The 13,553-nt window shown below is 45.1% G+C and overlaps 1 protein-coding gene across 1 annotated transcript in view; it reads right to left on the bottom strand.

Moving 5' to 3' along the window:
* The window catches only part of glra2 (glycine receptor alpha 2), a 225,165-nt gene that overhangs the window by 9,436 nt on the left and 202,176 nt on the right, over positions 1–13,553 (bottom strand). Inside the window, exon 8 of the mRNA XM_033033354.1 lies at positions 10,722–10,871. Within this exon, the coding sequence (XP_032889245.1) occupies positions 10,722–10,871 (150 nt within the window). The remainder of the gene's footprint in view (positions 1–10,721; positions 10,872–13,553) is intronic.

Raw genomic sequence — 13,553 nt, 5'->3', positions numbered from 1 at the left:
ATTTTATATATTTCTATCAGGTCACCCTGCAACCTACGCATTCCAGGGAAAACATTCCAAGTCTGCACAACCTCAGGCTGATTCTCCCTAATCCAGGCAACATTCTGATAAACCTGCAGACTTGTCAAAGCCTCCACATCCTTCCTGTAATACGGCGACCGGAACTGCACGCAATGGTCCAAGAGCACGCTGGGCGGCACGGTGGAGCAGCGGTAGAGTTGCTGCCTTACACGCTTGCAGCGCCAGTGACCCGGGTTCAATCCCGACTACGGGTGCTGTCTGAACGGAGTTTGAACATTCTCCCTGTAAGCACGTGGGTTTTCTCTGGGTGCTCCGGTTTCCTCCCACATCCCAAAGACATGGAGGTTTGTAAATTGTCACGAGTGTGTATGATATAAACTATTGTACAGGTGATTGTTGGTCGGCGCTGTTTAAGTCTAAAGAGAAGTTTCTCTGGGGAGTCTTGGAGCAAGGCCCTACAGAAGTGGTGTCAGATGGTGGGAGACTAAGACTCAATTGGAAATCTGAAAAATGAAATTGATAAATTTCAACTGAGGAATGGTATTTGGGATCAGTGGCTATATGGCGTTAGCTACCAAACAGCTGTGATATTATTGCACAGTACAACGGGCTCAAGGAGTTGAATGGCCTGCACCTATTGCTACTGTATATCCTTGTGCATTGCGAGTACTGAAGGCTTTCACCTTATGGCCTGGTCAAAGTTATCCAGGCAGGAGAAAGCCACGTTTACATGCTTCAATTAGAGAGCTGAAGTGTGTGGATTGCACCGCAGTCAATCTTTGCTGACAGAGTTATTGATTTAATCTAATCAGTGTAGTACTTAATGAACCAGATGCCCGCCACTGCGTAATCTATCTTGAACTAAAGTTGTTGACGAGTTACTTGTCTTTTGGATGGGGATATGTTTCAATTGCACACCTCACGCATTGCAAACCTGACGGAGGGGCATCTGTTAATCTCCGTGCCTGGACTTGGATGCTGGGCCACGTTTCGAGTCGATGGACATTGAGGCAATGAGCAACTGTGGGGTGGACTTCTGGAACAATGCAACTTCACGGAATTGAAACTGTTCCAACCTCAGCAAATAACAAGGTAGTGACAGCAAGTCATTCTCGGACAACGTGGATTAATATGGCCTACGCCTGATCAACTATTTAGTCTGTAAGAGAAAAACAATGTGCTGGCGTAACAGTGGTTCGGACAACATATCTTCACGGATGGTGATGACTCCGGTCAGGACCCTTCATTACACTGTTTCTAAAGTAGTCTGTAAATTATAAGTGAGAGGTGTTGCATTTTTGAGAAGTCAAACCAGGGCAGCACCTTCACCAAGAATGGCAGGTCCTTGGTGAATATTATAGAGCAGTGGCATCTAGAAGGACAGGTACTATTCTCCTTGAGAGTGGCATCAGCGGTAGATAGGATGGTCAAGAAGGCATTCGGTACATTGGGCGTGAGCAATCAGGCTTTTGAGTACAGAAGTTGGGATGTTTGTAGAACATAGAATAGTACAATACAGGAACTGTTCCTCCGGCTAACAATGTTTGTGCCGAACATGATGCCAAGTTAAAATGATCTCATCTGCCAGTAGAAGTTCAAGTTCAAGTTCAAGTTAGTTTATTGTCATGAAGTGGCTTCATATCTATTCCCTATACTTCCATGTGCCTCTCCAAAAGCCTCTTTAATGCCACTATCGTATCTGCCTCCACCACCATCTCTGGCAATGTGCTCCAGGTCCCAACCACTCTCTGTGTAAATAACTTACCCCACACATCTCCATTAAACTTCCCCCTCTCACCTTATAGATATACCCTCTAACGTTGGAGTTTGCATGTTCTCCCCGTGACCGCATGAATTTCCTTTGGGTGCTCCAGTTGTGTCTCACATCCCAAAGTCGTGGGGGTCTGTATGTTAATTGGCCTCTGGATATTGCCCCTAATATGTAGGAAGTGGTTTGTGAAAAAAGGTCAACACAGAACAGTGTGATACTTGGCGTGAACTCGGTGAGCCAAAGGACCTTTTTCCAAGCTGCCACTTTCAATCAATTCAATCAAACAATCCATCAACAGGTCATCTGCGAAAGGCAAGCAATGATGTCGGTCTCACTTGAAAAGGCCAGGTTTTAATCCCAGGAGTTTTCCAGCCCTTATTTCCATATTTTCACATTTCCAGCTCAACATCCAGGTTTGGCATGGGAATGGTTCCATTCTACTAAGAGATCAGCCGCAGGTTGACAAAATCTGTGGTGAAGGGGTCTTTCTATACAGAGGGAGAAAATCCCCATTTATTTTAATATCAAGCCTCTGTGGACAAGCTTTATTTCGTTTTTTCGTTTATTTTAAAGATATACGGCGTGGAAACAGGCCCTTTGGCTCACCGAGTTCGCGTCGACCAGTGATCCAAGCACAGTAACACTATTCTACATTTACATTTACCCCACGCCAATTAAACTACAAACCTGTAGGTCTTTGGAGTGTGGGGGGAAACCAAAGATCTCGGAGAAAACCCACGCGGTCACCAGGGAGAACATACAAACTCCATACAGACAGCACCCGTAGTTGGCATCGAACCCAGGTCTCTGGCGCTGTAAGTGCTGTTAAGGGCCTGTCCCACTTTCACGAGGTAATTCACGAATTCTCCCGAGTTTTCCCCTTGATTCAAACTCACAGAATGTTTGTAACGAGTCCGTAGGAGGTCGTAGAAGTTCGTAGATATATCGTGGCGGCTCGTTATTCTAGCCGTGGGTACTCGTGGCATCAAGTAAGTCGGGACGTTTTTTCCAGCCCGATAAAAAATGTCCACGAGTAAAAAAATGTTCGGGATGAAAGAAATTGCAACTTTTTACTCATAAGGAGGGCATCGAAATAGTCGTGGGAATTCGTAGACATACTCGTAGGAGTTCGTGAACATAGTCGTGGAAGGTCGTAGGAGTTTGTAGATTACCACGATCTTGAATTTTTTTTTAGGTCCTTTAAACTCGGCGGAGGTTTTGAATTAAGTCGTGAAAATGGGACAGGCCCTTAAGTCAGCAACTCTACCGCTGTGCCCACCGTGACCGCCCCAGCTGGGCAGGTCTGGAACTATTCAGAGACATGTATATATATGACAGGAGACTTGCCTGAACACTGATAGTTTTTACCCTGTTCTTATTATCAGCACTGCATGGCTGCATTCAATTTAGATCACGATGAGTTCAACTGAAGCCAATCCCACACAAACTGAAGCCAGTCCCTCACACCTAACACCGCAATCAGCTTCCAAATTTGTTCAGGACAAAGAACGATTTTGAATTTGTTGCTATGAGTTGCTGTTTCCCTTCAAATCCAGATTAGTGTTCAATAGCCAAGCTAAATTTTCTGAAGCATGCTGATATATATTATTTTAATAAACTGCAGTGTAATATATGGAACCCGCTAATTTTTCTGCAACCATGTGTGCATTTTCGATGTGATTCTATGACAGAGGCGAATCAAGTGATTTGCTTGCTTCTCAACCATACAACAATTTACAGGATGGCACAGTGCTGCAGTGGTACAGCTGCTGCCTCACAGCACCAGTCAACCCGTGTTCGATTCTAACCAGAGGTGCAGTCTGTGCACCATTTGTACCGTTTCCTTGTGACCTTGTGGCTTTCCTCCAGGTGCTCTGGATTCTTCCCACATTCCAAAGACATGCAGGGTTGTAGGTTAATCGGCTCCTGTAAATTGCTCCTAGTGTGTAGGATGCAAAGGTGTTCTAACCTCTAACTAATGTACGGGTGATCGATGGTTGGTGTGCCGATGAGCCTGTTGCATAAGTTCATTTGAAGGAGAAGAATTAGACCATTCGGCCCATCAAATCTATTCCGCCATTCAATCATGGTTGATTTACCTTCCCCTCTCAACCCTATTCTCCTGCCTTCTCCCCATAACCCATGACAACTGTACTATTCAAGAATCTATCAATCTCCACCTTTAAAAAACATCCATTGACTGCCTCCACATCCTTCAGAAGCAATGAATTCCATAGATTCACCACCCTCTGACTAATGAAATTACTCCTCATCTTCCTAAAGGAACATCCTTTAATTCTGAGGCTATGGCCTCTAGTCCTAGACTCTCCCACTGGTGGAAACATCCTCTTCCCATCCACTCTATCCAAGCCTTCTGTAAGCTTCAATGAGCACCCCTCCCCCCCTCATCCTTTTAAACTCCAGTTAGTACAGGTCCAGTGCCTTCAAATGCTCATCATATGTTAAACCAATCGTTCCTAGGATAATTTTCGTAAATCTCCTCCGGACCCTCTCCAACACCAGCACATCCTTCCTCAGATATGGGGCACAAAATTACTCACAATACTCCAAATGCATTCTGGCCAGCGCTTTGTAGAGCCTTAGCGTAACATCCCTGTTTTTGTATTGTCGCCATCTCATAATAAATGCTAGCATTGCATTTTCCTTCCTTGCTACTGATTGACTTTTAATGCAAATTAACTTTTTAGGAATCCTGCACTGGCACTCCCAAATCTCTTTGCACCTCCGATTTCCGAATTCACTCCCCATTTAGAAAATAGTCTATGCCTTTATTCCTACTATCAAAATGCATGACTCCCCACTTTGCCACACTGTATTCCATCTGTCACTTCTTAGCCCACTCTCTCAACCTGTCCAGGTCATCCTGCAGAGTCCCTGCTTTCGCAACACTACCTGCCCCTCCACCTATCTTTGTATCATCTGCAAACTTGGCCACAATGCCTTCAATCCCCTCATCTAAATCATTGATATACACCATGAACAGTAGCAACCTCAGGACTGATCCCTGTGGAACTCCACTAGTCACTGAGAGCCAACCAGAAAAAGTTCCCTTTATTGCCACTCTTTTCCTACTGCCATCCAGCCAATGTGCTAACCATGCTAGAATCTTCCTTCTGATGGGCCTGTCCCACTTAGGAGATTTCTTTTGGCGACTGCCGGCGACTGTCATAGTCGTAGCAGGTCGCCGAAAAATCAGCGACTGGACCCCCCTACGACAATGTCCACAACAATGTCTACCACAACCTACCACCTAGTAGACGCCAAGCTACGGCAAGCTACCGACAACCGGTGACCATTAGGACGTCCACCTTCGACCACACTTCAACAAGCTACGACAAGGTAAGACAATTCAGTCACCGGTACCTGTCGCAGGTTGACGTAGGTTGACGTAGGTAGTCGCCAATGGAATTCACTGAAGTCAGCACCGGCGACAACCTACGTTAACCTGGCGACAACCTACCATAGCACCTACGTCCGGAGAAGTCAACATACGCTCATATGCATCAAACCCACTGTCGCCGAAATTTTTTCAAAGTTTTAAAAATTTTGCAGTGACCAGAAAGACGCTATGACTCTTTGCGCGACTGAGGAGAGTACGCACGACCATACAGGCCACACCCCGGTGACCATGTGGCGACTGCCTAGTCGCCTGTAGTCGCCTAAAAAAATGCCTGTTGGACATGCCCATGATGCCACATTTCCACGTGGCATCTCTAAAGATATATCATAAGGCTACAATAGGAATGAGACTTCAATGAGCAAGAGATTATGTTGAGAAATTCTTTGTTGGAAATGAAATAATTCCCTCTGAAGACCCTCCGGAGAAGAACCACAATTATCAGATCCATGAAATCTGTAAATGCATCCATCAGAGCTAGTAGCATAGCTATTTGTGTAGGAAAGAACTGCAGATGCTGGGTTAAATCTATCTATCTATCTATCTATCTATCTATCTATCTATCTATCTATCTATCTATCTATCTATCTATCTATCTATCTATCTATCTATCTATCTATCTATCTATCTATCTATCTATCTATCTATCTATCTATCTATCTATCTATCTATCTATCTATCTATCTATCTATCTAAATCGAAGATAGACACAAAATGCTGGAGTAACTCAGCAGGACAGGCAGCATCTCTGGAGAGAAGGAATGGGTGACGTATCGGGTCGAGACCTTTCTTCAGACTGATATATAGATGTTTCTTCAGCGTATTAAGAGAAGAAGAATGAACATACTCCATGAGGCCAATAATATTTCCTATTCCTCTCCTGACAGGGATGAAGATTGTTTCAACTGACTAACTAGTGCAGAAGTGAAAAACACTCTCCAGCTTCATGGAAACTGGAGACATGAGTTATAGAATGAGATGAGCAAATCATGTTCATAAGTGTTAGGAGCAGAATTAGGCCAATTGCCCCTCAAGTGTATTCCGCCATTCAATCATGGCTGATCTATCTCTTCCTCCTAACCCCATTCTTCTGCCTTCTCCCCATAGCCCCTGACACCCGTACTAAATCTTTGGAGGTCTTAATCAAGGAAGTTAAACCAACAGAGCAGAATTATCAGAGCTGGGAAACTGTGAAAAGAATAAGTGTAATTAAGCAGAAGAAGCAAAAGCATATTTCATAAATCTGTTGAAATGTTGCAATCGTTTGTTTTCCAAATACTAGCAGGGATAATTTATTTTCATAATGGTAATGTAAACAAATGCAAATCATCCTGTTACACATAGCAACCAGAAGAAACCTTCAAAATCGCACGTAGCAACAGGGAAATGTTCCTGATGTATGTGGGAATGGGGATACCTTTGTAATGCACAGTGTGACTGGGGGAATCGTCCTGACTAGGGTTGCCAACTGTCCCGTATTAGCCGGGACATTACGCATATTGGGCTAAAGTGGTTTATCCCATACGGGACTGCCCTTGTCCCATATTTAACTGCTACTATTCAGGGCGAGGGGTCTGAGTCGTAGCAGTCTGGCCCCACCTCGCCCGTCCTGATGTGGTGCAACCCATGGAGTGCAGCAGCAGCGCCTCGCCCGTGGCCCCATCAGTCGGCAGCCCGGCCAGTTGTCCGACCTTCATGAGTTGGATGGGGCTCCCGACTTGGCGAGCGACGTTGCGGCCGGGCCAAAACTCCTCAGCTGACCCGCCGGCTGGGCTTTGTGTGCAGTCCAGCACCCGGGCCAACTCATCATTCACCCAGCCACGGCAGAGTCGGTCAACGAATTGCCATCGGGAATTTGTCCCTTATTTTGACCTTTTGTCTCTTATTTGGGAGTGAGAAAGTTGGTAACCCTGGTCCTGATGCACAGAGTGACTGGAAAATGTTCCTGATGCACACAGTGACTCTGGTGATCTTCCGGATGCACATGGCAACTGGAAGAAATGTACAGGGGAATTGGGGGATAATCTTTCTGATGCACACGGGATCCAGGGCAAATCTTCTTCATGCACTAACAAATGGGGCAAACTTCCCAATTCACATGGGTATCTGGAAACTCTACATGATGTACACTGTAACTGGGGAAATCTTCCTGATGGGCGGCACAATGGCGCAGTGGTAGAGTTGCTGCCTTATAGCACTTGCAACGCCAGAGACCCTGGTTTGATCCTGACTATGGGTGCTGCCTGTACAGAGTCTGTACGTTTGTACGTTCTCCCCGTGACCACGTGGGTTTTCTCTGAGATCTTTGGTTTCCTCCCACACTCTAAAGACATATAGGTTTGTATGTTCATTGGCTTGGTGCAAGTGTAAATTGTCCCTAGTGTGTGTAGGGTGATGTTAGTGTGCGGGGATCGCTGGTCGGTGCGGAATCAGTGGGCCTAAGGGCCTGTTTCCGCGCTGTATCTCTAAACTAAACTAAAATTGTACATGGGAATTGTGGAAAATCTTCCTCATACGCGTGGCTGTTCTGTGGCCTGCTCAGGCAACTCTCCTTTAAGTTTCACCAAAGCTGGCCTCATAAGTTCATAAGTAATAAGATGGACCCATTCAGCCCATCAAGTCTACTCTGCCATTCAATCATGGCTGATCTATCTCTCCCTCTTCACCCCATTCTCCTGCCTTCTCCCCACAACCCCTGACACCCTTACTAATCAAGGTTCTATATATATCTCTGCCCCATAAATATCCATTGAATTGGCCTCCACAGCCTCATGTTCATTTTCAACATTTGCTCCTGTAGGAATGACGTCCTGCTTGCTAACTATCCACACAAAAATAAATTTTGCAAAAGTCGTATCGAATTGTGTCTGTATTCTGTTGAATGAAACTGCACATATCCACGGTGGTCCTGGAAATAATTTGATGACCTTCATATACTATAAAGTCCCCAATTGGATCCAGTGATCAGTTTTCTATCTCACAGCATTGTCTCGGGCATGTAAACTTCATGTTATACGATATTAAGAAATTACTCATAATCATGAGGAAATGTGAATAAAATAATGTTTATAAACAGTCACACAGAACAAATTTAGATGATAATATAAAAGAAAGGAAGAAAGAAAGACATGTCTTATTTGTGCAGTAGTTCTAAAATCCATTGCTCCCTACATGATGAGAATGGGGTATAATAACTGTGTGGAGAGGCCTACACCTGATTCAGGGTTTCATTGTCCATTGGTACACAAAAAAACTGGAGAAACTCAGCGGGTGCAGCAGCATCTATGGAGCGAAGGAAAAAGGCAACATTTCGGGCTGAAACCCTTCCAATCCTTCTTCAGAAACCCTTCTTCAGTCTGCCTTTTTCCTTCGCTGCTGCACCCACTGAGTTTCTCCAGCTTTTTTGTGTATCTTCGATTTTCCAGCATCTGCAGTTTCATTGTCCATTTCTGCATTAGATTCTGAACCAGGAACCTGAAGAAAGGTCTCGACCCAAAACGTCACCCATTCCTTCTCTCCAAAGATACTGCCTGTCCAGCTGAGTTACTCCAGCATTTTGTGTCTGTCTTCACATTAAATCACAAGAGATCATGCCTTTTAAAATCTCTCAGGTGTGTGTTTCATTCAATGTGTGTCTTTGAAAGGTATTTCAGCACTCTTAGAGGGTGGCAAGTGTCTGGAACACTCAGCCAGGGGTGGTGGGTGAAAGAGATATGCTAGTGGCATTTGAAAGCCTTTTGGATAGGCATACTGTGGTACGGAGGGATATGGGATATATGCAAGTAGATAAGTGGTCTTGGCATCCAGTTTGGCACAGACATTATGTGCTGTATTGTTCTGTGTTCCAATAAGTGTTGTTATGTAGTTTATTGGCAGAAGAAGCTATTTTAATATGTGGTATTAATAGTAAAGATGAAATATTCAAATGACAGTTAGTTTGCTAGAATGGTGGCACAACCATGAAAATACCAAACTAATTTGTTTAAGAAGGAACTGCAGATGCAGGAAAATCGAAGGTAGACAAAAATGCTGGAGAAACTCAGCGGGTGAGGCAGCATCTATGGAGCGAAGGAAATAGGCAACGTTTCGGGTCGAAACCCTTCTTCAGACTGATGTGAGGGTGGGGGGGGGGGAGAGAAGAAGGGAAGAGGTGGAGCCAGAGGGCTGAGGGAGAGCTGAGAAGGGGAGGAGAAAGTAAGGACCACCTGAAATTAGAGAAGTCAATGTTCATACCACTGGGGTGTAAACTGCCCAAGCGAAATATGAGGTGCTGCTCCTCCAATTTACGGTGATCCTCACTCTGGCCATGGAGGAGGTCCGGGACAGAAAGGTCGGATTCGGAATGGGAGGGGGAGTTGAAGTGCTGAGCCACTGGGAGATCAGGTTGGTTATTGCGAACCGAGTGAAGGTGTTCGGCGAAGCGATCGCCAAGTCTACGCTTGGTCTCACCGATGTAGAGCAACTGACATCGAGAGCAACGGATGCAATAGATGAGGTTGGAGGAGGTGCAGGTGAACCTCTGCCGCACCTGGAAAGACTGCTTTGGTTCTTGAATGGAGTCAAGGGGGTAGGTAAAGCGACAAGTGTTGCAAGGGAAAGTGCCTGGAGAGGGGGTGGTTCGGGTGGAGGGGACGAATTGACCAGGGAGTTACGGAGTGAGCGGTCTCTGCGGAAAGCAGACAGGGGAGGAGATGGTGGCAAGTGGTGAGATCACGTTGGAGGTGGCGAAAATGTTGGAACTAATTTGTTTAGTTTTTGTTTAGTTTTGAGATACAGCGCGCAAACAGTCCCTTCAGCCAATCGAGTCCGTAACAACCAGCGATCCCCGCTCACTAACACTGGTCCTACACACACTAGGGACAATTTCCAATTATACCAAGTCAATTAACCTGCAAACCTGTACGTTTTTGGAGTGTGGGAGGAAACTGGAGATTCCGGAGAAAACCCAAGCAGGTCATGGGGAGAACGTACAAACTCCGTACAGACAAGCACCCGCAGTCAGGATCGAAACCGGGTCTCTGACGATTTGAAGCAGCAACTGTATCACTGCGCCACTGTGCTGCCCCTACCCAGAAGCCAAGACTAACAGAAGATAGACACAAAAAGCTGGAGTAACTCAGCGGGTCAGACAGCATCTCTGGAGAAAAGGAATAGGTGACGTTTCGGGCCAACACCCTTCCAACATGTGGGTTCAGTTCTGGAATTTAATTAAAAACACTGAATTGTTGCAAAATACACCAGGCTCATGAATGTCTTCCAGCAGAGGACTTCTGCCGTCCTTACCCAGTCCAGCCTACATGTAAATCTGGACCAACATGGTTGATACTTAACTCTTTCCTCCCATAGAAATAGCCTGGCAAGCCACTCAGTGATACTGTAATAATTATATTACTGTTCGGTTCAGCATCTCCTTAAAGATGGGCAATAAAAACCGGCCTTGTGAATTATGTGCATGTTCTGCAAAAAATAAATAAAGGTAAAAATAAATCTCATCAGTTACTCCTCACTGACCTTATTTGGTCTTCTCTGTTTTCTCCTCAGGCGCAGAAACTCTTTGTGTTGGCGTGATACAAAGTTTACACCAGCATATTCCAACAAGGCAGAAAACACAAAGAGTAGACACACTGCCATCCATATATCTATGGCCTTGACATATGAGACCTAGACAAAAGATAATATTACTTTAGGATAAAATAATTTAATTATTATTAAAATTGACAATTAAAATTGACATTCCCTTATTCAAATCATCAAAAAAAAAATCTACTTATTTAAACTTACTTCTTCACTTTGAAGTACAAACTTGGACAACATACTTGCATATATTTGAAAGTAAAAGGCCAACAATGAATGCAGTTACAATCTATTATTATAGCACGTTTCTCTCTGTATCAGATTTAGAGTATAATTATATAAGAGTATAGAGTATAATCCGCCCCGTTTGAAGAAGGGTCTCGACCCGAAATTTCACCCATTCCTTCTCTCCAGAGATGCTGCCTGTCCCGCTGAGTTACTCCTGCATTTTGTATCTATCTTCGGTTTAAACCGGCATCTGCAGTTCCTTCCTACTCAGACCACTGAAGTTAGGCTCCAATGCATGCCTCTGAACATGGTCAAATGAAGACAAAGTCAGGAGCAGTTTGACAACACTGATCCAAATTACAGCCGCATTCACCAGCTGCTAAAAACCATCCGTGATCTTTGCCGTTAGCACCCACCATGGCAACGAACCATTCCAAGATTCCCTGAGCGTCAGCTGGGCACAACAACAAGCATTGCTGCTCCACAGCTCCAGGGATCCAGGCACAATCCTAACATTGCGTACTATCTACGCAGAGTTTTCATGTTCACGCTATGATTGTGACCTTCCCAGATGCCGCTGCTTTGCTCCCACATCCCAGGGGTGGGACAGTTAGTGGAGCTGCTGCTTCAACATACAAAGGATCGTGGTTTGAGCCTGGACTCTTGTGCTATCTGTGTGAGGTTTGCACAGTTTCCTCGTGACTGCATGGGTTTTGTCCGGATGCTCCCTTGCACATCACCAAAATGCGTAGTTGAAGGGTTAGACATCCGCTATAAATTGCCTCCAGCAAATGGGTGAGAGGAGTGTGCGGAGATTAAAATAGGATCAGTGTGGAATTGGTGTGATGGTTGGTTGGTTGGCATGGACTCGATGAGCTGAAAGGCCTGTTTCTGCGCTGTAGAACTATGGCTGTTTATGAACTCCGTGACAGCAGTGAAATGAGGATGGTTCTCTGTATCCACTGATGAGAAACCCAATGGAGGTCAACATGGTGGGATGAGGCAGGGTTGGATAAGCACAAGCCAGCAATGGCCGTGGTATTAGCATGGATAAGAAGATCATTCCTTTCTTCCATTCTTTCCGGCGTATTAAAGATAATTTTAAAAAATATTATATTTATGATCCCTGAACCACAGCAAACCTTTCAAAAAGTACTGGTTAAGCCATTCACAGTCTGGTTGTATTTCTGTTTATCAATTCTGGGAACAGGCCAGAAATGGAGCCTCACATCCTGTGGTCACCGTGGCCATCCACAATAAACATACCCTTTGCCACCATGCCACATTTGTGGCATCTGTGCACCTTGTTAGTGGTGCCCCCATAGGAATAGATATCATTTCTCACTGCTTATGGCAAACATTAAGAGGAAGAGATTAGACGAGAGTGTAATATAAGTAGCCAAGGCCAAGGTGGAGATATAGGACTGGTGCCTGGAGTGCTGAAGGGGGAATGGTTGCTGTTCATTCCTGAACAGGAGAAGGTAATCTGAGGTGATGCACTACAAAAGCAACCCTATGCCACATTACAGCAGGTAAGAAATTTAACCCTGGAACATAAGTGGAAGAACATGTGTCATCTCCAGCTGGGTTTTTGTTCAACAGATCCACCATTCTCTACTGAGCCTACTAAATCTTTAGCCAATTCCTGCAGGCTATGAAGAGAATTCTTTATCCCGAGGAGATTTAGCAATTTTAGAAAACTGGGCCACATAACACAGGATAATCGGAGAACCAGATGCCGGTTTACAAAATAAAACAGGATGAAGGTACAGCAGCCTGAAATCTGTAACATCCAAGTTCAGGAACAGCTTCTTCCCTACAGCCATCATGGACATTGCCAGACCAAGGGTACAAGTTTTGTAAGCATCAGTGACCTCACGTCACATGTGCCGGCAGTGAACAACGCTATCTGGGGAGACTATGGATGGCGGGCTATCGGACGTCCAGCAGGATGACCTGGCGTTGATGTGCACTGCACACTTCGGAATGAACTGCTTTCAGAAGAACGCAATCAGACCTGTCTTAAAAATCCTAATTTTGCAGGCTTATGTAAGGCCAGCAATGTCCAGCCGCCGAATCTTCTCCTCGGAAAAGACCTAGCCAAACAGGTAAAAAACCTGGATGAGGAAGACACCGATTCGGCGACAACACCCCTACGCCTCCATCGGCGGTAAGCGGTTCACTGAAGCTGGTGGCAGCTTGTAAGCTGACTCTCTGGGCAGAGGTCTTTTAGGCCAAGGCCCAAGCCAGGCCTCAGGGAAAATGTGCAATCCACGTACCCCAGCAGTCCTATCCTCCAAATCAAGGACGGAAATGAAACGCGCATCAGGGGCCTTTGGGCTTACCATAAGACCACCGGTAATCATGGAGGTAGGTGGGTCTTGGTCTTTCCGAAACATGAGGTGTGTGGACCAGTTACAAGTTGGCATAGATTACACTTGTTTTTGCACGAATGACGACAGATAACTTCAGATCCGTTTATAACTGACAAGATGAATTCAGATCAGTTTATACTGCACGGTATACAAGGGTTCCAAATTG

This window comes from Amblyraja radiata, chromosome 14, assembly GCF_010909765.2.
Source record: "Amblyraja radiata isolate CabotCenter1 chromosome 14, sAmbRad1.1.pri, whole genome shotgun sequence".
Classification (NCBI taxonomy): domain Eukaryota; kingdom Metazoa; phylum Chordata; class Chondrichthyes; order Rajiformes; family Rajidae; genus Amblyraja; species Amblyraja radiata.
This window is presented reverse-complemented; position numbering and strand designations above follow the sequence as displayed.